The sequence below is a fragment of the Ictidomys tridecemlineatus genome, chromosome 7 (assembly GCF_052094955.1).
Source record: "Ictidomys tridecemlineatus isolate mIctTri1 chromosome 7, mIctTri1.hap1, whole genome shotgun sequence".
NCBI classification, from domain to species: Eukaryota; Metazoa; Chordata; class Mammalia; order Rodentia; family Sciuridae; genus Ictidomys; species Ictidomys tridecemlineatus.
In genome coordinates this window covers 122,433,599-122,459,135 of record NC_135483.1, presented here as the reverse complement: position 1 = coordinate 122,459,135, position 25,537 = coordinate 122,433,599, and the positions used below count along the sequence as shown (strand labels likewise).

The 25,537-nt window shown below is 37.5% G+C and overlaps 1 protein-coding gene across 1 annotated transcript; it reads left to right on the top strand.

The window, feature by feature from the left end:
- Positions 1-3,605: 3,605 nt before the first annotated feature.
- On the top strand, positions 3,606-24,591 carry Nmi (N-myc and STAT interactor). The gene is made up of 8 exons (XM_005315810.5): positions 3,606-3,924; positions 10,767-10,856; positions 11,681-11,776; positions 15,962-16,124; positions 18,758-18,864; positions 18,953-19,139; positions 23,314-23,420; positions 24,266-24,591. The coding sequence occupies exons 2-8, from the start codon at positions 10,773-10,775 to the stop codon at positions 24,446-24,448; spliced, it is 927 nt and encodes a 308-aa protein (XP_005315867.2). The 5' UTR covers positions 3,606-3,924; positions 10,767-10,772; the 3' UTR covers positions 24,449-24,591.
- Positions 24,592-25,537: the final 946 nt, after the last annotated feature.

The following is a 25,537-nucleotide window of genomic DNA, read 5'->3' as shown; positions in this document are numbered from 1 at the left end:
TGTTTAGATTTATTTATAAGTGACTGATCTATATTACAATATTTTATTTGCTTATAAAAACTCACTTAAACATGTGAATATGAAAACCTGTACAGGGGACTACAACACTGGGCTCACAGCATTTGACTCCTTGCTGATATTTAATCAATAGATGTAAATATATAGCAGCCAGTAGATATAGTCACTATACTAAGAAACTGCAGGTGACATGTGGAAATTTTATAAAAGGGGGGGTGTCTTTGCCTTAATACTACTTCTGTAGGTAAGGAAGATTAAAACAAAAAGACAAAAAGAAAGAAAGAATATAAAAGGATTGAAATGTGTTACAAAAATTAAAAGAACAATAAAACCCCCCTCCCCATAGTATAAGCTACCATTTCCTGAAGGCTTGCTATGGAGGGGTAATGTGCTTAGTTCTTTTTTTTTTTTTTTTTTTTAAAGAGAGAGTGAGAGAGGAGAGAGAGAGAGAATTTTTAATATTTATTTTTTAGTTCTCGGTGGACACAACATCTTTGTTTGTATGTGGTGCTGAGGATCGAACCCAGGCCGCACGCATGCCAGGCGAGCGCGCTACCGCTTGAGCCACATCCCCAGCCCATGTGCTTAGTTCTTGATGTGCAGTCCTACCTCATTATGACAGCTGAGAAAACCAAGACTGGGGAACTTTAGTAACTTAGAATTGGTACTTATAGCCACATCAGACATCATTAAATCCATGTTTTTAACTATCTAGAACTGCCTGCCTGGTAGAGTTATGTATTTTGTCAGGCATGGTGGTCCAGGCCTGTAATACCAGCAACTTAGGAGACTGAGGCAGGAGGATCACAAGTTCAAGGTGCACCTCAGGAATTCGGAGGGAGGGGGGAACTAAGTAACTTAGCAAGACCCTATCCCAAAGTAAACAATAAAAAAGTGTTGGGAATATAGCTCAGTGGCAAAGTACCCCTGAGTTCAATCCCTCATACTTGCCCTTCCACCAAAAGAAAAGGGCACCAAAATAGACTTGTAGTGCAAAAACAGCATTAAAAAGAAAAGAAAAGAAAAAAAAAGAAAAAAAAAAGTAAGCACCAGTATACTGGCACTCGCCTATGATCTCAGCAGCTCCAGAGGCTGTGGCAGGAAGATCACAAGTTCAAAGCCAGCGTCAGCAACAATGAGGCGAGGCACTAAGTAACTCAGTGAAACCCTGTCTCTAAATAAAATACAAAATAGGGCTGGGGATGTGGCTCAGTGATGAAGTTCCCCTGAGTTCAATCCCTGGTACTTGGAAAATAAAAGGCGGGGATAAGCATTTTCCTTTATCATTTGTATATTCCCAAAGCAAACTTCTTGAAAACTAGACTGGTGTTACATGATCACTTTGAATCCCTGAAGATCTTGTATAATGCTGATCATAAGTGTTTCAACTTCTTCAAGGATGAACTGCAACTTTTTGCAAAAGTGTGCAAGCTTTGGTATCTTAGATCTTTCCTGAAAGGAAGGGCAGAAAAAAAAATGATATCAGATTGCATTTCCCCAATTTGCATACCCATTAAATTCTTGGTGCCTTGTAAGTTATTTCATGCTTTTTTGGACCTTTCAGTCTACTATAACAAAACATCAAAAATTGGTAGCTTTTATAAACAACAGAGCATTATATTGGGTATGATGGTGCACACACCTTAAACCCAGCAACGCAGGAGGCTGAGGTAGGAGGTTACAAATTTGACACTGGTCTTGACAATTTAGCGAGATGGTCTGGGGGAAAAAAAAGCCTGGGAACGTAGCTCAGTGGCAAAGCACCCCTGGCTTTATTCCTAGTAACACAACACAAAAACATAAATTTATTTTTCAGAGTTTTGAAGGTCAGAAGTCATGATCAAGTCATCAGCATGTTCAGTGGTGGTGGTGGGGCAGCAAATTCTCTTCCAGGTTCATAAATGGCACTTTCCCAATGGGTCCTCACAACAATGGAAGGGACCAACAAAATCATTTGGGCCTGTTTCATAAGGACACCAATCCTATCCATGTGGACTCCACCCTGTTGACCTAACCACCTCCCATGGGCTCCATCCCCAAGACCATCATCACATTGGGGGTTCAGATTTCAACTTATGAATTTCAAGGGGACACACTTGAGTCCATTGCCTTCTGGGACTTTTCTCCCAATGATTTCATCTCAGTCCACCTCCTCTACCTTTAATCTTTACCTCTTTTGTGGAGGAGACATCTTAAATTTCCTCAGGTAGAGGGGATTAGTCTATTCCTCAGGTTAATGGTGAGCTGAGTGGGGGATGCTGGCTTTAGGGGCAAGGGGGAAAATAAAAACAACTAAGGAAAGTAGAAAAAAGAAATAGAAAGTGGATCGGTCTTTCAAAATTACTTTCCTTGTAAAGATTTAAGCAGAGAGAGACCTCCTTATCATGCTGGTTAAAACTGGCTTGGTTTGGAATTTGGCTATTTTATCTTTCTCTTAATTTTTTGGAAGTTCAGATCAACAACTTAGTTTTTTTCTTGGTGATGTAGAATGTCATCAGGAGTAACTCCATTTTCCCCACATGGCTTCCTCTAAATTTTATTTAACAAATTTGTTAATGCTCCCTCTAAAAGTCCAGAGTAAAACAGAATTAATATCTCCACCCCCCAAGTTGCAACGCATGGGGTTTTTATACTTTCTATCCAGGATAAACACAAGTCCTTGTCACTCAACATTTTTTTTTTTTTTCACTTAGACATGCCACTTTAGACTGCTGTTCATAAAAGTCATTTTTTTTTTTTTTTTTTTTTTTTTTGGTACCAGAGCTTGAACCAAGGGGTGCTTAACCATTGAGCTACATCCCTACCCCTTCTTATTTTTTGAATTTTGAGACACGGTCTCACTAAGTTATTTAGGGTCTTACTAAGTTGCTGAGGCTGGCTTCGAACTGGCAATCCTCCTGCCTTACATGCACCATGCCTGGCTCAAGATTCTTGATGGGAAGGAATTTTGCTTCTGCCTGTTATTTTGGACTACCACATTAGTTACTACATACTACTACATGTCACCATAAACAGGAATTGATTGATGCCTTGAGATAATTTTGATTCATCTCCTTTCCCACCTCTGTGTATGAGAGAGTGCAGCTGTGGGGTGGGTTCTTTGTGTAGGATTAGGAAATTGCAGTTTTTGAAATTAACCAGATGTTTTTATTTTCAAAGGAAAAGTTCACACCTAGTGAAATATTTGTTTACAAGCTTCACAACAAAACAAAAGATTATGAGAAAACTTTCAAGGGACTTGGGTTATAGAAACCAACTCAACATCACGGCTTTCCCAATTTCATAGCCCAGGGGATGTGGCAGAGACAAAGCATCACTCACTGTAAAAACTCATAAACTGAGGTTACAATGTCTAATAAATAACAGTTATAATCTGGAAAGATTCCTGCTTTGACTTTGGTTTCTATCTATTTTTTTCCAACAGTCTGTGCTGTAAAATACACTTAAAAAATGTGTTTTAAAAATCATGTCCTAAAATTAGTGTTTTAGAAACTTTAGGAAGACTTGTTAGGAGAATGTTGGCGCAACAAAAACAAAACAACCATGTCTCGAGAACCGAAAGTGAAATTAGTTCTAACTTTTTGTTTCTGTTAGTGGATAATCACGGGAGCCACAAGCTTTAGTGTTCCTAGTCGTGCTTAAGTTTTAAAGAAAAGTCTTTTCCCCCCTTTTCTGTTCTTTCTTTCTTTCTTTCTTTTTTTCTTTCTTTTTTTTTAAGGAACCAAGCGGTTTGAGTGAGTGGCACCTCCTCGAGGGCACCTAAGCTGTTTCGGGGCGCTCCTGCAGGAGACTGCGCCAGTTCCAGCACCCACTACGTCGCCGCCCAGCCGCGCTGGGCAAGGCCGGTTTCCCGGAAGGTCAAGCGCGCTGGAGCCCGGGGGCGCTGCGCTTGGCTGGTGGACGCTGGTGAGTGGGGCGCCCAGTCCCTGGCTGCTAATCCCTGCTACCAGCAGCCCGGGTGGGAAGGGAGGCGGGTTCCACCGCAGCGACGCGCGGGAATTGGGGGGAGCCAGGGTTGGGATCCCCGCACTTTGGGTGTTTGGGGCCACGTAAACCCCTGTGGCGCACCTGCCTCGAAGGCCATTTAGCCTTCTTTACGCTGTCGGGCCCTCAAACCCGTGGTCTGTTTGCTTTGTTTCATTCGGGAAATTGAAACTTAAAATGATTTATGTCTCCCTACTGTTTTCTTGGAGGGTCTCCAGGAAGAGTTCTTAGGAAAACGGATTTCTATTCTTCTTGGCAGACGCAGAGTACTGCACCCATGCCTCACTTTTCAGGACTGGCAAGGTTTTCTTGTAGAAGGCATCCAAAGGAGAATACTATTGTAAAATCAAAACTGTAGGGGGCCATTATTTGGATTAAGTTCATGCACTAGGCCCCAAGAGACCAGACTAAAAAATCAATATGGAGTAACCCATGCTAAAGTTCCATGTCACTGAAGTAAAATTAAGTTGTAACTGTCCTTCTGAGAAAGATAACAGCCAAGTTTCCTAAGCAGGCTAGTTTCAATTAGCATGATAATGACTTCCCTCTGATTTAATTCATACAAAAAAAAAAAAAAAAAAAGTAACCTGAAATAGCCTCTTGGTAACCAAGCAGTTATTTTTCTATTGTTCTGATTTCCTATCTGTCCCAGCCTTACAAAGAAAGTAACATCGCAATGACCAGTCTACTTTTTGTACAAACCTTCCCCCCTTCTGCTTTTTAAAACTTTGTCTGCAAAACCAACTTCTACTCAGCCCATGGGAACATTTAAATCTATTTATGAAATAAAGTGTTGTGGGATTCTCCAATAGTAAAATAAAGCCAAGTAAGAGCTTTAAACTGTTGTACTTTTGTCCTTTGACACTATGTTCCAAGTATATACAACATGCATACATTGTATTTCTTCTTCTTGCTGCTGGGCCTGAATATGCAAAGATTCCATTCAAAACCACTATGCAACACAGTGAAATGATATTTTAGGGAAACGAGATGATGGTGGTTTGTATTGGTTTTTATTTCACCACCATAATGAATTACATGGATTTAGTGGTCTATCCCCCTCCCTCCTTTTAATTTTAGAATTCTGTAGGTTAGAAGTCCTATGAAGGTCTCACTGGGCTAAAGCCAAAGTATTGGCAGGGCTGCTTTCCTTTTCTGAAGGCTCTTGGGACCAATTTCCTTTCTGAGTTCTAGAATCTGCCCACCACACTTGACTCAGTTGCTCTTTCTCCATCTTCAAAGCCAGCAACTTTTGCATCTCTGGCCATTCTTCAGTCCTCACATCTCACTGACTCTTCTGTCTTCCTCTTTTACTTTTAAGGACTCTCTGAATCACACTGGTTTTCAGAGATAATTCCGGAAGACTTCCATATTTTAAAGACAGCTGATTGGCAACCTGAATTTAATCTGCAGCCTTAAGTCTCCTTTGCAATGAATCTAAGATTTTTACATTTTGGGATTAAGATGTGGATATTGAAAGGGTCATTATTCTGCCCCCCACATGATTGCACAAAAGGAAAGTATTACCACACACCTGACTCGCTTCAAAGAGGGATATTATTCAGGTGGTGAACATGCCTAAGGAGTTGGGAGGACCATTTACATTGAGAACCTTTAATACACTGTAAAAATGATTTTTTTTTAGGGGGGGACACTTTACTGGGGATTGGACCCGGGAGCACGTTACCACTGAACAATCAATATTCCCTGTCCTTTTAATTTTATTTTGTTTTTAAAATTTGAGACAGGGTCTAAATTGCTGAGGCTGGCTTTGAATTTGTGAACCTCCTGCCTCAGCCGCCAAAATTGCTGGGATTACAGGCATGCACCACCAACAATAATAATTTAAGAAAGCAATTAAATAACAGTGCAGTTTCTGTCTTTTGGAAATATAATAAGAGCGGGCTGGGGATGTGGCTCAAGTGGTAGCGTGCTCGCCTGGCATGCGTACGGCCCGGGTTCGATCCTCAGCACCACATACCAACAAAGATGTTGTGTCCACCGAGAACTAAAAAATAAATATTAAAAAAAAAGAAATATAATAAGAGAACTTCACATGCATTCGAGGTCTGTGCAGAACAAATATGCAAGATACCATACATTTCCATAAATTGAATATTTTCATTGTGTAAAGTTGTGCTTTGAATGGATTGCAAGAGAGAGTGAACATGATTCCTGTCTTTAGTTACAGAAAAAGACACAGATACAAAAATAAATTCAAGTACTCCTAACCAAAAAATGAAGTGGGGGAGGGGATGTAATATTTTGGAGGAATCAGATAAGTCTTTAAGAACTTCGGGGAGATTTGGAATGGACCTTGAACAGCAGAATTTCTTTGGGTTGAACTTAATTAAGGTTGGGAGGGGTGGAAGGAGGTGATATAGTGGGGTACAGGAGACAGAGGAGGGATCCTCCTTCAAGGAACCCTCAAATATGGTTGAGGAGTTGTTTAAATATGGTAAGTAAGTTGGGGTCAGATTGTGTTAGACTTTGGGTGAACACCATTAGGAAGATTCTGCAATTGTTTATACAACAGTGATATGTATATATATATTTGTGTGTGTGTGTCTGTAGTTTTAAAAAATGTATATATTTTTCATCTTAGACCATCTCAAACTTGCAGAAAATTTTGAAGTACAGTAGGACAATTTTTGTTTGCCCTGAATTATTTGTAAATAAATTTCCAACTTGATGATCTATCACTGTGAAATACTTGGGCATAGATTTCCTACCAAAAAAAAAATGTGCTTTTATATAACCACAATATAGTCATCACAATCATGAAATTAATAATGATATTTCTACCATCTAATCATCATATTTAATTCAGATATCCCAGTTGTCCCAATATCAGAATCATGGACTGCGTATTTAGTTGTGATATTCTTTGGTTTCCTTTAGTCTGGAAGTTTCTCTGATTTTCATGAACTTGACACTTTTATTTAAGAGAATAGGCCAGTTGCATTGTAGAATGTGCCTAAACTTGAATTTTTTTTTTTTTTTTTGTCTTAGATTCAGAAGATGGCATCTTTGGCAGGAATATCATCAAAATCACACTATGACTTCAGGGCATCTATTTCATGTTACATGATATTGATTTATCACATTATTTAAATTATCTCAGTATGGTGGCTTTTGCCAGGCTTTTCTGCTGTGAGTTACTTGTTTTTTCCCCTTTGAAAGTAGTATGTATTTTGTGGGGAAGTATTTTGAAACTAATTAAATATTTCTGTCTTCACCAAAATTTCATTTTTTAAATTTATTTACTTAGGTTTCATCTCACAGTTTTGTTTTTTACTCAGTGGCTTTAATCATGACTACCATTATTTGTCTTAATCCCTAATTTATTCCCAGATTTGGTCAGTGAAAACCAACTAAAGCCAACTGTGTCCTTTTGACATGTCCTCATCATTCTTTAAGCATTTCCTTGCTTTTTGGCATCACAAGATGTCCCAGGCACATTTTGTAGTTTTTCTGTTCCAATCCCTGGAGCAGTCATTTCTCCAAAGAGCCTTGGCTCCTCTGAGTGGAGAATAACATTAGAAATCAAAGTCTGGGTGCCTGGCAGATGTCACCATAATGAGATGATCAAAGTAAATAGGGGGATTAATCAAAGTCATGTAACGTGTAATAGGGTAAACTGCGATCACAGAGTGACAGAAGATATTCCAGGCTTATCTTATATATTTCCTGTCCTAGGACTAAAATCGACCATTGATTTAAGGAGCTTTGGTTCATTTTATTGGAGATAGTATTAGAAACCAAGATTTGAGTGCTATGTGACCCTCTATTTTTCTTATATTCCTGCACTGGGTAAACTAAGGCAAGACTAATTTTTTGCTAGTCTTCTCTTAAAAAAAAAAAAGCTACACACAGAGAGAGTCTTAATATATATCTGAGGATTGAATCCTGGGGTGCTCTATCAGTGACCCAGACCTTTTTATTTTTTATTTTGAATCAGGGTCTTGCTAAACTTAGCTGGCCTTGAATTTAGAATTATCTTGCCTTAGCCTCTCTAGTTGCTGAGATTACAGACATGTGCCATGGTGTCCTGCTGTCTTTTATTTTTAAAAAGCAATAATGTTTCTTTTTGAAAATACTAGGAATTTAACTACTTATAGTCTTGGAAAATGATACAGCAGACTGGCTATTAAGGTTCATCTAAAACCAGAAAGACAATCATGATGTTTTTTTGTATCAAACAATCTAGCAAGTTTTCATCTTAGTAATTGTACAGACTGGTCTTCTTGACTTTTTTTTTTTTTTTTTAAATACCATTTACTGCTTTGCTAGAGTGACAAAACCTATGGCCCCCCCCCCCTTTTCTGATACTAGGGGTTGAACCGAGGGGAGCTTTATCACTGAGCCACCCCTCTAGCTCTTTTATATTTTTTATTTGAGACAGGGTATCACCAAGTTGCTGGCCTTGAACTTGTGATTTTCCTGCCTTGGCCTCCCAGTGTCATGAATTCCAGGCATGTGCCACCATACCTGATGCCTATAGGCCTTTCCTAATAAAAAATGAAGTTTTTTAAGTGTATAAAAATACATAGACTAGGGCTGGGGATGTGGCTCAAGCAGTAGGACGCTTGCCTGACATGCGTGCGGCCCAGGTTTGATCCTCAGCACCACATACAAACAAAGATGTTGTGTCTGCTGAAAACTAAAAAATAAATATTAAAAAAAAATTCAAAAAAAAAAAAAAAGAAAGAAAGAAACACTCCTGAGATTAAAAAAAAAAATACATAGACTAACAAAGGAAACCGATTTTTTTCTTTTCCATTTTTATTGGCTTATTATAATTGTACATAACAGTGGGATTCATTGTTACATGTCTGTCACAATGAATAATTTGGCCAATATCATTACCTCCTTTTCTCCTGGTACCTTTCTTCTACTCTAATGATCTCCCTTTGATTTTCATGAGATCTCCCCACCCTTGCCCCTCTTTTCCTTTTTCTTCTCTAGCTTCCACCTGTGAGAGGAAAATATACTACCCTTGACCTTCTGAGTTTGGCCTATTTGACTTAATATAATGTTCTCAAGTTCGATCCATTTTCCTGAAAATGACATGATTTCCTTCTTCTTTATGGCTGAGTAAAACTCCATTGTGTATATATACCACATTTCTTTCTCTGTTCATCCATTGATGGTCACCTAAGCTGGTTTCATTGTTTGACCATTGTGAATTTTGCTGCATAAACATGGGTATGCATGTATCACTATAGTAGACTGAATTTAACACTTTAGGATAAATACTGAGAAGTAATATAGCTGGGTCATATGGTAGTTCCTTTTTGTCTTTTGAGGAATCTCCATACTGATTGAATTTCAGGGTTGTATAAATTTATAATACCACCAACAGTGTAAAACTGTTCCTTTTTGTCCACAAATTCTTCAGCATTTATTATTGTTTGTATTCTTTTTTTGTTTGTTTGATTGTTTTTGGTACCAGTATGGAACTCAGGGGTGCTTAACCACTGAACCACATCCCCAGCCCTTTTTATTTTGAAACAGGGCCTTGCTACATTGCTGAGGCTGGCTTTGAACTTATGGTCTTCCTTCCTTAACCTCCCAAGTTGCTGGGATTATAGGTGTTTGCTACTGTGACTAGTTATTGTTTGTATTCTTGATGGCTGCCATTTTAACTGGGGTAAGATGAAATCTCAGTGTAGTTTTGATTTGCATTTCCCTAATTGTTACTGATGTTGAGCAGTTTGTCATGTATTTGTTGTTCATTGTATTTCTTCTTAGCTCATTTGCCCATTTATTAATTAGGGTACTTGTTTTTATGATAAGTTTTTAAAAAAATTTTTATACCTATTCCAGATATTAATCCTGTCAGAAGCATAACTAGCAAAGATTTTCTCCCATTCTCTAGGTTCTCTCTTCACATTCTTAATTAAGAAAACCAATTATATTGAAATATGGTTATCAGAATATTTAAACAAACTTTTGATACTAATATGTATTAATATATTACAGTATTTCACAAGATCTATCAGTGAGTTTAATAACTACTGTAGAAACTGTGTTAAAAACAATATTTCAGTATATTTGCAACAATTATAATATTCTATGAAACTATCTGTACTTTCTACTAGTGACTTTGTTACAGTTGGTATGAATACTACCATAATTGCCTATATTTATACTTGAAAAGAATGTTAATTTTCAGTTAGAGGTTTTAAAAACACATGTAAATTAATTGACCCCAGGGAGTGTTTATTAAAACTCCAAGTGAGATTACCTGTGTAGAGAAAGAATGCATTGGGGGCCTTTAGACTTGGTTTACTTTTGGGAAATCCAGTAGAGAGAATTAAATGTTTAAATCAAAACCTTTAGAAAAGTTGGAAGATCAAAATAGTAGTCTTTTAAAATGGAGCATAATATTGTAATTGGAATGTGAACTGTAAGGAATGTTAATACACATTATTTTCTATACATCCTTGAAAGCAAATGATTTAAAAAAATTTTTATATACTTATAGGTGTGAAAATTATTTGAAATGTAGACTCTATAAAAGTTGTTATTTCTTTCTTCTTCACCTTGTATGTGTATGTACTATTTAAAAAGTATTTTAAATTAAATTTCTTCTCCTCCTCCTTCTCCTCCCCCATCCCTTCTCTTTCTCTTCCTTCATTTTTGTGGTGCTAGAGATTGAACCCAGGGCTTGGTGCATGCTAGGCAAGCATTCTACCACTGAGCTACATTCCCACCCTGAAAGTTTTTTTTTTTTTAATTTTTAAATCTTTGATAATTAGAAAATCATGGAAGCTGATAAAGACAACAACAAACAAGTTCTTAAGGAACATCAGACAAATGAAGAATTGATGAAAGACGACCAAAATGAGGTAAAAAGGAAAATAACTAGATATTAATAAAAAAAATTAATTTTTAGTAAAGCACTTTTACATGTCTTTGTCCAATATTACCTTGCATTTTGGAAGCTATTAGGATCCAACATTTTTGGAATTTTTTTTTTTTTTTTTTTTTAAGTTTTGTTGTGTTATTTAAGCCTTGTAAGAAGGTTTGTATTTCTAATCTTTTGCTTACAGAGTTTACAACAGAATGTAGCTGCTTTCTCATGCATTCCCTCATTTCTTGGATTTGCACCTGGAAGTTCAAAGATTAATTAGCAATTATCTGATCTAACCAAAGAGAGAGCAGAGGCCCAGGTAGTTTAAGCCTGCTACCCAAAGGCTATGTGTTTGACCTTTTAAGGCAGCTGTAGACTATGGGAATCACAGCTAACTTATTTATTTATTTTTTAAAAATATTGCCACAGATTAACAAGTTGACAGTTTTGGTGTAATTTAAAAGTCATTTAGTAGTCACAAATAGCAAGGAAGCGAACTAGTCTCAATCCCTGCCTCAATTATAAAAATGTCTTTGACTTTGGTCCTGAGTGAAAAGCAGTTTCCTTATTCATATTATAGAGATAGAAAAATTGAAAATGTTAGCAGAATCACTGGTGATAAGGTAAAATATACAACGAAGATATTATTCATGAGAGCACAATTAATTCTGAGAGTATCTATTGCCTTTCTTTGTCTTGCTCAGGTGGGGAAATTTAGCATTTTTAATTAATTTGGAAAAATGAGCTCATTTTAAACTTTATGAGTTTTAAACTAATGAGCTCTATTAAACTTTGCGGGTACCATTTGATATTTTTTAGGGATTAATTGATGAAATTACAAAGGAAAATAACCATTTAAAGGAGGAGATTCAAAAGCTTGAAGTCGAGTTACAAGAGGCTGCCGGAGTCTTCCAGGTACTCTATTTTGTGTTTCACATTTTTTATGGACATGTACTTTAAGAAAAAGTGATGCAATTACACGAAGTTCATTTTAAAAACATTCATTGCACCAAAACAACGTAAATGTTCTTCCAAAATAGGATAAATTAATAAATTAGGGTATATTCACACACAATTGAATATTGCACAACATTGAGAATGACCAGACCACAACTACATAAAATAAGACGGATGAATCTCATAAACATGGTGTTGATCAAAAAAGACAGTGGAAGGTTGTTAATTAACTTTTTTTTGTTTTGTTTTATTTTGTGGTGGTGGGGTTGAACCCAGGGCCTTGTGCATGCGAGGCAACCACTTTACCAACTGAACCATATCCCCAGCTATTGTTAATCAGTTTTTAATTCTTGTCACCAAAATACCCAACAAGAACAATTTAGAGGAGGGAAAATTTATTTGGGCTCCTAGTTTCAGAAATTTAGAACATAGTGGGCCAACTCTATGGCTTTGGGCCTCAGGTGAGGCAGAATGTTAGGGCAGAGGGCATGGTGGAGGAAAGCTGCTTACCTCATGGCAGCCAGGAAGATGAGAGAGGGCAAGGGGCCTCAGGAAGATGCACCCTTCCAGAGCAACCCCCCCCCCCCCCCCCCCCCCCCGTGACCCACCTCCTGCAGCCATGCCCCACCTGCCATATGGTTACCACCCAGTCAGTCCATTCAAACTAGGATGGGCTGTTTAGTGACAGCTCTCACAATCCAATCATTCTTGCATTAACACAGGAGCTTTTTGGGGGACACCACATATCCAAACCATAACAAGGGTATACCATTTGTTTCCATTTATATAAAGTGCCAAAGCAAGATGTTCAGAATTAGGCCAGTAGTTGCCTTCAGAGGCGTGTAAGACCCTTGTGGAAATCCAGGAAGGTTCTGGGGTGTTGTCATGTTCTGGGTACCAGTCACACAGCGTGTCAGCTTTGTGTGATTTTTATCCTGATATATACTTAGGATTCATACACGTTTTCTTTTTGGTAGTGGGGACTGAACTCAGGGGTACTTTATCACTGAGCTATATCCCTGGCTCTTTTTATTTTGAGGCAAGTTCTCACTGAGCTGTCCAGCTGAGCTTGAACTTTTGATCCTCCTGCTTCAGCCTCCCAATTGAGATGATAGGTGTGTGCCATGGTACCTGGAGGATATATGAACTTTTCTGTTACTTATATACACTTTAATAATACTTACAACCTCCTCCCCCCCCAAAAAATGAACAAGATTTACAAAGTCAAATAAAGTGATAGTTATTACCAATTACTTTTGGATCAAATACTTGGTCTTCTCACTCAATCCATTTATCATCTTCCTCATCCAAGGTGCTAGTAATTTGACTGAATTTTAGTTTAAAAAATTGGACTTATATTAATCCTCACCATTTAAATTCTTTCCTAAATTTTCCTGTAGTTGAATTAGATGTACCTTTCACTCCTTGTTTCTTCTTAACAGCCCTGATAGTTAGAAAATTAAAACATTATCACTTTGTTGTTGAAACAGGAGTTAGGGATTTGAGTACCTGGAAGTGAAGTTGCCCCTGCTTATGAGATGGGTGAATTTCAGCAGAAGATGTTAGGATTCTGGTTACTTCTCAGACTGGGGCCAGATCAAAGACCTTTAGAAACCAGCCAGTCCAGTAGACCCACTTTGCAAGGACCTAAGTTGAAATCAAGAGAGCCTAAGTGAGTTGTTCTCTGTCACAATAGAGACTAGCCAGGACTAGTACTGGGCTTTCTCAGTCACCCTGGAAAGCTCTTGCCTTCTCAGGGTATACTGAGAAACCCCCCTCCCCCCACTTCTGCCCCATATTGTAGGGGTGTGTGTGTGTGTGTGTGTGTGTGTGTGTGTGTGTGTGTGTTGATGAGGATTGTACCCAGGACTTTGCCCATGATAGGCAGGCAGGGACTGTAACACTGAGCCGTATCCCCAGGTCACCCTTCTCCCCACAGCCCTATTTATTTTATTTTTGAGACAGGGTCTCACTAAATTTCCCAGGCTGGCATGGAATTTGTGATTCTCCTGCCTCAGCCTTTGGAGTAGATGGGATTACAGGCATGAGCCCCGGTACCCCTGAATACAGATATGCAGATGCAGATTGTCTTGGTTAGCCTATGGTAATCAGATTTATTTTTGGTCCTGGAGATTGAATTTGGGGGGCACTTTACCACTGAACTATACTCTCAGACCTTTTTATTTTGAGACAACATCTCTTTAAATTGCATTAGGCCTTGCTAAATTGCTGAGGTTGGCCTCAAATTTGTGGTACTCCTTCTGAGTAGGTGGGATTATAGGCATGTGCCATGGTACCCAGCCAACAATCAGAAATTTTTACTGAAGTTAGATGTAAAGATTAAAATAAGTGTCAGGTTAGATCAAATGACTCAGTGAATGTGTCTAATCTTTAGTGATACACCTTTTATGCAAAATAACCATGAAAAATAGGAATGTAAAATAACCAGGGGAAATAGAAATGTAAACATTTAACTCATTTGTGCATTTATGTGTGTTGTGTATGTCTGTCAATCCCAGTGATTTTGTTTTTTATTTTTATGATGTGAGGATCCAACCCAGATCCTTGAGCATGATAGGCAAGAGCTCTACTATTGAGCCGAACCAGCCCTTGTTTAATTAATGAATTAGTCTGTGCTGGGAATCAAACCCAGTGCCTATGTATGCTAGGCAAATCCCCATCATTTTAAATAGTTAATCATAACCACCTAACTTTATCCTTCAGGTTGCAATTCTACTTCTTCTTCTTCTTTTCTTCTTCTTTCTTCTTCTTCTTCTTCTTCTTCTTCTTCTTCTTCTTCTTCCTTCTTTCTTCTTCTTCTTCTTCTTCCTTCTTCTTCTTCTTCTTCTTCTTCTTCTTCTTCTTCTTCTTCTTCTTCTTCTTCTTCTTCTTCTTCTTCTTCTTCTTCCTCCTCCTCCTCCTCCTCCTCCTCCTCCTCCTCCTCCTCCTCATCCTTCTTCTTCTTCTTCTTCTTCTTCTTCTTCTTCCTTCTTCTTCCTTCTTCTTCCTCCTCCTCCTCCTCTTCTTCTTCTTCTCCTTCTTCTCCTTCTCCTCCTCCTCCTCCTCCTCCTCCTCGTCCTCCTCCTCCTCCTCCTCCTCCTCCTTCTTCTTCTTCTTCTTCTTCTTCCTTCTTCTTCCTTCTTCTTCCTTCTTCTTCCTTCTTCTTCCTTCTTCTTCCTCCTCCTCCTCCTCTTCTTCTTCTCCTTCTTCTCCTTCTCCTCCTCCTCCTCCTCCTCCTCGTCCTCCTCCTCCTCCTCCTCCTCCTCCTCCTCCTCCTTCTTCTTCTTCTTCTTCTTCTTCTTCTTCTTCTTCTTCTTCTTCTTCTTCTTCTTCCTTCTTCTTCCTTCTTCTTCCTTCTTCTTCCTTCTTCTTCCTTCTTCTTCCTCCTTCCTCCTTCCTCCTTCCTCCTCCTCCTCCTCCTCCTCCTCCTCCTCCTCCTCCTCCTTCTTTTTGTTGTTGTTTTCCTTTGTAATGCTGGGAATTGAACCCAGGGCCTTATGTATACTAGGCAAGCACTGAGCTTCATCCCCAGTTCCTTTAATTCTTGTTGTTAGTATCCCTTAACTTTTTTTCTAAGTCTATGTTGTGGTAATGTTTAAAAGTTGATAGGTAGGTGTGGGGAAATATGGAATTTAAATATGATAAATTTCATATCATATGAATCAGTAGTCTTTCATTTTAGATGAAACTCTCTGGGTTTGTCATAAACATAACCACAGTATACCCAGTCCTATATTTCACACTTCTTTGCAGTGAAATTAAACATGTTATCTAATGATTTCCTTGTGAGATAGTGCATTATTGGCACAGTTATTTAGAAGGTCCTTGTCTACATGAATGATGTGGGCTTTAGAGTGGAACACATACTGACCAGTTTAAACATTGACTAGAAAAAGTGAGAGGATTATGTATTTATAATTTCATTTGTGAAATGATATTAAAGGATCAGTATTTGATTATATTACTGAGTACTTGCAGGGGAAAAAGCAATTACTAAAGATGTTAAATAAGTCTACAGTCAATATTCTATGAGGTTCTAAAATCAGTGGAGAGTGAATTATTGGCTGACCAAATCTATTGTCATTGGTGGGACTAAAGTTATTTATTATCTTGATTTTAAGCAAACATTTCTATTTGAATTAGATTAAAGAGGATATTCCAGAGACAAAGATAAAATTCACATCACTAGAGACTCCTGAGGATGTTAGCCAGTTTTCAAACATTTCCTATTCATTTGAAGTGAAATCACAAGTGCCTTATGAGCTACAAAAAGGACAAGCACTTATCACCTTTGAAAAAGAAGAAGGTATGACTACTCTTCCTTTTTTTTTTGAAGAAAATAAAAATCTTTAATAATTAAAAGTAAAACCATTTTTTTTCTAATATCTAACTCTATTCTGCCTTTTTGGATGTAGTTTCTTTTTCTCTTTTTTTTTAAAATATGTTCTTTTTAGATATAGATGATAGTAGAGTATATTTTGATATATTTATATACATGGAGTATAACTTATTCTAATTATGATCTTATTGTTGTGGTTGTATATGATGTAGTGTTTCACTGGTGGTGTATCCATATATAAACATAGGAAAGTTATGTCCGATTCATTCTACCATCTTTCCGATTCCCATTCCCCCTCCCTTCCTGCATTCCCCTTTAAGGTATGATTCATCTTAAAAAAAATATATATGACCATGTTATCTTTGGAGAGCACTGGAATTTTGACAGGTCTTTCCAGATTTTGAGATAGTGCATTATTGGCACAGTTATTTAGAAGGTCCTTATCTACGTGAATGATGTGGGCTTTAGAATGGAACACTGTACAATACTGACTAGAAAAAGTGAGAGAATTATGTATTTATATGTTATATATTTATTTCTTAGATATTTGGTTATTGTTTACAATGTTTCCATATAACATTTTTTCTCCTCCTTGAAGTGACACTCTGAAGCAGATATAATATCCCCATTTTATAGATGAGAAAACTGACTATAAGACATTATGTGTGTTAGTTGGCTTTTCATCACTGTAATAAATACCTGAGAGAAATCCACTTAAAGGAGGAAAGGTTTATTTTGGCTTATAGCTTTGGAGGTTTCAGTCCACGATCACTTGCCTGTGTAATTTCTGGAGGACCAACATTCCTCTGAGCAGGTTGGCCTTCATTCTGGTATTTGTGAAGTTATAGGGTGGGACCTGGTGGTCTTCAGGGCCATTCAATGTTTATATTCCGAAATTCTAAATCATAACCCCTATCTCCTGACTCCCAGTCCTACCATGGTAGCCTAAAAATAAATGTTGACAGGAAAGACTTTCCAGAAGGTTGGTGAATGCTCAGATGAGGCCCCCTTCCCCAGTGAGCTTCTCTTTACCCTGGCGCCATCACTGCAGCTGGGGAGAGGCGGAGACCAGGAGCCACATTGGCAGTGGACAGTGGTAGTCGGGATGGAACTGGCAGACATAAATGAGGATTCTGAGCCAGGTTTCTGCACAGCCTTTACCTGGAAATGCTGGGATTAGGATTTTCTTCAGATAGAGCCACATCGCTGTTTCTACTGTTGACACGGCTCTGAGCCCCTGATCTCCTGGGACAGGGCTACATTTGAACGTAATGAATCAGGAGTTGGCCTTTGGCTGTTCGAGTCATAGAAGTTGAGACATAAGTGGTCTCTCTCCACTGTGTCATATCACCAGATGTTGGGAGTTTCTTGGGGGGGGGCGTGAATGGGAAAGAGGATCATCAGAGTATTACTTCATTGATGTTTTGTGTAATTGTCGTCTGTTGCCCTTAGCAAAAAAAAAAAAAAAAAAAAAAAAAAAAAATTATCCGAGTTATAAAGTCATGTTGTGGTACAGTGAGTCTGAATTCCCACAAGACAACGCCCTGCCTTCTAGTCCTGTTTCTCTCTCCCTCCAGCTGTGCTATCTGGCTGACATAAACATAGTGAGGTTTATGAGACAGAGAATGAACATCTCTTGTCTTCATGATAAATTAGAACAAGCAGTTCCAAATTGTAACAACTGAAGTGTTCTAAACTCATGCCCCACAATTAAAAAAAGAAATACCTACTCACATACGTTTTAAATTTGCATGTAGTTGCTCTTTGGATTTTTAATGTTTTTGGCATAATTATAGTACTGAGCCTCTCCCATTTGTGTGAAAAAATTAGACCTGATGGCTTTGTGATTGGTATAGTGGGGTTCCCTGATTTTCAAAGGAATGATTTCAAGAGCATTTTAGTGAAATGAAATGCCTCATTAAATATGACAAAAAAAATAAAAATCACCAACAAAACAAAATAAAACATTCTCACTCTGATAAGCAAGTGTACATTGTGAAGTTATAGGGTGGGTCCTGGTGGTCTTCAGGGCCATTCATTTTTTATTATGTTACCCTTTCAAGACAAAGACTAAAACGACTATGTATTTCTATGGTGCTTGTAACATGGGAGTGACAAATGATTGAGTTAAATACAGTTAAAGTTAATTGTAAAAATGACATTGGCCTGCAAAAGTTTTCCTAACTTACTCAACATGGAAGAATTTCTGACTGAGATCTCATGTATTAGAGGAATTCTCTGGTAATGCTGTCAGTGGTGGAAAGAAGGGTGTGTGCCTGATGGAAATAATATATGAAAAACATATGAATTTCTAGAGGATTATCATTGGGCATGTCTCTTAAGATAAATCAGAGGAGAGATTGATCCTTTAAGATGAATATGGAATTTGAGAAAAACTCTCATTTTTGCTGATGTATTGCAATATAAATATATTCTGCTTTGATGACAAGACCATTAGCATTTGGAAATCCCAAGAAAAATGTTAAAATTATATCATTTGCTATTAAAGAAAATCAAAACCTTCATGAAAGTTTATTCTTAAACAAGCACAAAAAAACTTCAGAGAAATTGGAAATTAATACTTTCAAAATCATTTTCAGTTGCACAAAATGTGTTACAAATGGAGAAGCATCGTGTGCAGATGGAGGACGTGATTCTGGAGGTTACAGCCAATCCAGTGCCACTCAACACAGGAGTCAGATTCCAGGTAACACAGTAATTTAAAGCTTTGAGGAATTCTGTTGAACACGTGCTCTTTTCTCATCCATATTTCCAAACATGAAACCGTTTCCCAGGTTCATGTAGAAGTTTCTAAAATGAAGATCAATGTTACTGAAATTCCTGATGAGTTGCCTGAAGATCAGATGAGAGACAAACTAGAGCTGAGCTTTTGCAAGTCCCGACTTGGAGGTGGAGAGGTGGAAAGTGTGGACTATGATAAGCGATCTGGAAGTGCCGTCATCACATTTGTGGAAGCTGGAGGTACTTGCCCACTGAGAAGTTTAGTAGTCTGTCATTTAACTCTTTTCTGCCATTTCTGAAAGTATTCCTATTCTACTTCCTTTACTTCTAATTATCATGATAATTGGGGATTTTACTTCACCTTATAAAAGGGTAGAGTCTAGAAAATAACTTTTTTGACTACTACTGAGAATGCTAATGTTGCTACAAATAACACTCCCATGATCCTTAAACCATAAGGTCACCATCAGACATGGCACTGTGTGTACATTGTACACTGACACTCTATGTATTATCTCTTCTGATTCTCACACGACTCTGGAAGTAGGTGATATATTTATTTTACTGACGAGGAAACAGGCCTAAAAAGATAAGTAACTTTCTTACTAAAGTGTAAGTGTAATCTCTCTTCAACCAGTAACTTAGGAGGCAAGATAGAGGGATCATAAGTTTGAGGCCAGCCTCAGCAACTTAGTAAAGTTTTAAGCAACTTAGTAAGACCCTGTCTCAAAATGAAAAATGGAAAGGGCTGGGGATATAGCTCAGCGTAAAGCACCTCTGGGTTCAATCCCTAGCACCTAAAAATGGAACAAAACCAAAACCAAACCCTCAAAAAACCTAACTCTGACTTTCATCTCACATATTATTACTGAAAAAAGTCTTATAGGTAGAGAAAATCTATTCCAGGAGAGATGAGCTAGACATTTGTTCTTTTTTTCTGGTAGAATGGAGTTTTACTAGCTGGATATGGTGGTGTGTGCCTGTAATCCCAGCAACTCAGGAAGCTAAGGCAGGAGGATTGCAAGTTTGAGGCCAGTCTGGGCAATTTAGGGAGACCCTGTCTCAAAATAAAAAATAAAAAAGGTCTTCAATGTAGCTCAGTGCTTATAGTAGAGTGCTTTGCTTAGCATGTCTGAGGCCCTGGGTTTAATACTCAGAATCTCTCTCTTTCTCTCTCTCTCTCTCTCTCTCTCACATGCATACACATAAAAGAAAAAGGAAAAAAATGAACTTTTATCAGATCATATTAGGAAGGTTTACATACTTACAACTGAAAAGATTCTACAGTTGTTTTTTTAAAATATGTTCAAGTGATTCTCTATGTAAAATACTCAAAATACTCTTGTTCTTGTTAGTGAAATACTTGGGCTTCTCTTGGGTTTATATGTATAGTAAAAATCCAACTATATAATTAAAAAACATGGATTATATTTTTTTCATACCAATGTAATAAGTACTTCTTAAAAAATTGAAATACTGCTTTGAAAGCATAAATTTAGTAAAAAGTGAAGCATTTCCTCTGGACCTTTGGACAAAATTTAGAGCATTTGTGTGTGTGTGTGTGTGTGTGGTGTGGTACTGGGGGTTGAACCTAGGGGTGCTCTATCATTGAAGTGCATCCTGTACATTTTATTTTTAATTTGGAGACAGGGTTTTACTAAGGTACCCAGGCTGGCCTTGAACTTGTGCTCCTCCGGCCTCAGCCTCCTGAATAGATAGGATTACAGACAAGTGCTATTGTGCCCATTTGCAGGTGTTTTATAGTTAAATAGAGACACAAATGGAAGAGGTCTTAGAAATGGATCATAACTTGGTAGAAATTTCAATAGTTAAGGACCCAGATTTTAATTTTCCAAGTTCTTATGTTCAATTTCTCTGCTTGATGTTAGTGGTCCATGTCTTGTATTAAAAACAATCAACAAGAGACTTATCTGCGCATTAAAATATAATTAAATACTTTATAGTGGGTGCTAATATGAGCTTGAGAATCTGAGCTCATGTCCTTTCTGGGGATATCCAAGGGGTTATGTCTAGCTGAAAGGAGATAAAAATATTGAACCTTATAAAAAGTAACTTCTGAAAGATATAAAAGTATCTGAGAGTGAATATTTCAAGTAATTCAGAACTCTGGTTTTACAAAATCATCATGACAATTTATGAGATGGATAATATAATTATACCCATTTTGCAGAAAAGAAAACCGAAATGTCAAGAAGTAAGCAAAAAAATCCCATTGTTAATAAGTACCAGAGTCAAAACTGAAGCAAGTCTATTTGATGTAGGGCCTGAACTTGTTAAAAATTGTTTTTAAATGGTGATTAAAATATACATAATATGAAATTTATCACTTTAACCATTTAAAGTATATAATTTAGTGACATCAAGTACCTTCAGAATGTTGTACAACTATCACCACTATCCATTTCCATCATCTCATACTGAAAGTCTATCCCCATTAAACAAGATCTCCCTCTTACATTCTCTTTTAGCTCCTAGTTAATAAGGGCAATGACTAGAGTCTCATTGTGGGGATCTTCTTCCAGCCCAGGAGGGTGTAAGACACCTGAACACTTAAAGTCTCAAATAATTAGTGAAGAACAAAACACAAATAGTCAGAAATATATTTACAAAAAGCAGAGCCCCTGATAGATCTAGTCCACATGGGTGCTGGCATTAGACAAAGGAAAGATGGCTCCAGTGGTTTATTTAAGAGGGTACATCAAAATCAGGGATAAGGTTTCAAGGACAAAGTCTTGCTTTGTGATGTCTTGCAGTCAGCAGGTTGATTGGCATCTTGGCAGGTCACACCCATCTCAGGTGCTGGGTGGGTCAGGGAAGAGTGGGATAGAAATTCTCACTGTCCCTGGGCAATTGACCAGAGAAAATGTCCACTGGTCATTCCCAGACACCAGATGTTTCTATCCTCTAGGCTTCCACGCATGGTGACCCACATGCAACCCATGGGTGGCTCATGACACCTGGTGACCACAATTCTAATTTCTTCTCTATGAGCCTGCCTTTTCTGAATAAGTGGAATCATAATACATTGTTAGTCTTTTTGTGTCTGATTTAGTTCACTTAATACAGCTTTATCTGTATTGTATTATAGTCAGAATTTCATATTTAAAGCTGAATAACGTTCTGTTATGCCTGTGTGTGTGTGTGTGTGTGTGTGTGTGTGTGTGTGTATGTGTGTGTATCTAGCACATTCATCTGTTGCTTTTACCTTTTGGCTATTGGGAATAATGCTTCTGTGAATATTGGTGGGCAAATATCTATTCAATCCCTGCTTTCATTTTTTTTTTGGATATATAATTGTGAGAGGAATTGCTGGATCATATGGCAAGTCTATTTAACATTGGAGGAATTGCCATAGTGTTTTCCACACTGCCTGTACCATTTTACGTTCCTTCATGCAGTGCTTCAGGGTGCCAACTTCACATCCTCACCAAGAAGGCCTGTACTTCTAACCATTGTACCTTATTGCTGATCCAAGGTGGACTTATGAGAGGAATTTTTAAAAAAAAAATGGTTAAATATTCTCAAGGATTGTTTCTGTTAAACCTTATCCAGTTTTGACATGTGACTTTTCTCTACTTTAGGGAAAAATGCTGCTAAAAAAATCAGACTGTCCTTTCTATCATTTGTGTTGGAGAAAACTGATGAATTTTTGTTATTTGTCTTCCTTTAGTACCCTCCTTCTCCACATTATTTCAGTTTCCTGAATAAGCTATGCTGGGATGACCAAATAATTTACTATATATATGTATAATGTAAAATAAATGTATAACTTACTGTATATTTATGGTGTTCTAATCATAGTTTTCATTTGTACTTTTTTTTTTTTTTTTTTGATACCAGGGGTGGTTAACCACTGAGCCATATCCCCAGCCCTTTTAAATTTTTTATCTTGAGACAGGGTCTCACTAAGTTGCTGAGGGTCTTGCTGAATTGCTGAGATGGCCTCAAACTTTTGATCCTCTTGCCTCAGCCTCCCTAGACACTGAGATTGCAGGCATGTGCCACCATGCCCAGCTCATTTATTCTTCTTGAGAAACAGAAACCCTCCGGTCTTGTTAGGATGAGTGCAGATGACTATTGTATTTTATTTATTTTATGGTACCAGGGATTGAACCCAGGGGTTCTTTACTACTTAACTATATCCCCTTATGAACTCAGTGTCCATCTGAGAACAATCAGCCCTCTGTGCATTGATGGACTGTAGGGGATAGTTTAAGGCAGAAGGAACTATTTAAAATTATGTACTGTGAAGTCTCCTTGTGGGTGGTAACATTTCTTAGAAATTAATCACTCAATTCACTATTCACAGTGATATTATTTTGTAGGAAGGAAGTTTTAAGTTTGATTAAAAATGTTTATGATATTAAAAAAAAACCTTTTTGCTTACTTTCAGTTGTTGACAAGATATTGAAAAAGAAAGAATATCCTCTTTACATAAATCAAAGCTGCCATAGAGTTGTTGTTTCTCCATACATAGAAAGACACGTGAAAAAGTATCAGGTAAAGTTATCTTTTTTTGTTTGTTTGTTTGTTTTTTGAGATGAGAGTCTCACTAGGTTGCCCAGGCTTCCCTCTTGAGCAGCTTGGCTTACAGTTCAAAAAGTCATCTTTTCTTTCATTTTGAGAACTTACTGCACAAACCTACTCCCCCTCCCCACCACAGAGAGATACACACAGAAAAGAAAAAAAAAATTGTGTCTGTTACTATTTGAATTTTATCAGTGAGGGATTTCAAAATAGATTTTTCATTTTTTTCTTGGCTCAGAATGAGTCTGACTTTTTAAAGAATATTTTAATATAAATCAGTGCCTTATTTTACTTTATTTATTTTTAAATGAAAATTACTCACTTAATAACAAAACATCTTTATTTTTATATGTGGAACATAGCTGCATTTCTCTTGTGTATCTGTTATCACTGGGTATTAGAAATCATTCTTTCTGCTGTTTTCATTGAACTCGTTATTTTTACCACAAACCCTCTTCCTGTTCCTTCTAAGATGGTACCACTATCTACCGAGTCCACAAACCTGGTGGAAAGAACTCATACTTAACTCTTCGTTTTGCCTCTCCTCTACCATTTCAGATTCACCAAATCATGATAGTCCATCTCTGACTACCTTTTTACCTGTCTCTTGAACTGCCCTCCTTTCCTCCATTCTTCATAATGCCACCAGAGTTATCTTTCTGACACTCAGATCTGACTCTGACATCCTCTTTGAAAAATCCTAAAGCTTCCTATTTCTACTGACATAAAATCCAAAATTCTAAGCACAGCTTTTGGACGAAAGGTTTTGAATTCAAAACTTTTGGCAATTTTTGTATTTATCTTTTTTTCTTTCTTAGGTATTTTCAGGAATATCTAAGAGGACGGTGCTTCTGAAGGGAATAGAGAACATTCAGATGGAAGAAGAAATTGTGGAGGATTTAATTAACATTCACTTTCAGCGGGAGAAAAATGGAGGTGGAGAAGTAGATGTGGTCAAGTGTTCTCTAGATCAATCTTACATCGCATATTTCGAAGAATAAACTGATGGAATCATATGAGAATTATAGCTTTTAATACAAATCACTGTCAACATTTGGCAAAAATGAATATCCTTTCCTTTAAAAATCGAAAATTTTAATTCTTTAGTGTCCATTTCTTTTTAAATAAAAAAATATATTTCCAAGTTTTTGAATTCATCTTTGTTTTGAACTTGGCTGTATGTTTATAAATATGTAAGTACACTGTGTTAAAAACAGTTTTGTTCATAAGTTATGTGGATGAGTTCCATGTCTGTTGAAATCGACCTTAAGTGATCCAGATGTCCCCCTGCCCATGTTGGCTCATTCTGCCGTAGTCATGTTGGCCAATTCCATTTTGGCCCTGTGCCCACCAACATGTAGACTCGATACTTAATATTGTCCAGAGGAAATGCAGTAACATTGAGCAGTTTGGGATTTCTGTAGACTTTACCAAAAATTCAAGGAACTTCAAAAGTGAAGAAATAGGGGCTGGGGTTGTAGCTCAGTGGTAGAGTGCTTGCCTTGTAGGCATGAGGCCCTCCCTGGGTTTGATCCTCAGCATCACATAAAAATAAATAAATAAAAATAAAGATATTGTGTCCATCTGCAACTAAAAAAAATATTTAAAAAAAAAAAGAGTGAAGGAATGTAGTTACACTTGGTGGTTTGTGATTTCTATAGGCTTTACTCAAGATTCAAAGGACTTCAGGAGTGATCATGCCCCACTTTGCATAGCAATTAACTCCACAGACCCAACGTTCTCAGAGCTAAGTGTGGTTTTTTTCTTGAACTTTCCTTCTCTGAGCATGCCAACTGTCCCGACTCCTTCCAATCCCTCTCCTCTCCAAAGAGAGCTTCTAAAGACTAGCATTTTCTTTCTTTAACAGTGACATTAAAAAGAATCAGTCTTGGGCTGGGGATGTGGCTCAAGCGGTAGCGTGCTCGCCTGGCATGCGTGCTGCCCGGGTTCAATCCTCAGCACCACATACAAATAAAGATATTGTGTCCGCCAAGAACTAAAAATAACTATTAAAAAATTATCTCTCTCTCTCTCTAAAAAAAAAAAATCAGTCTAAGAGATGAAAAACCTTGAAACACAGGGAGAAGTAA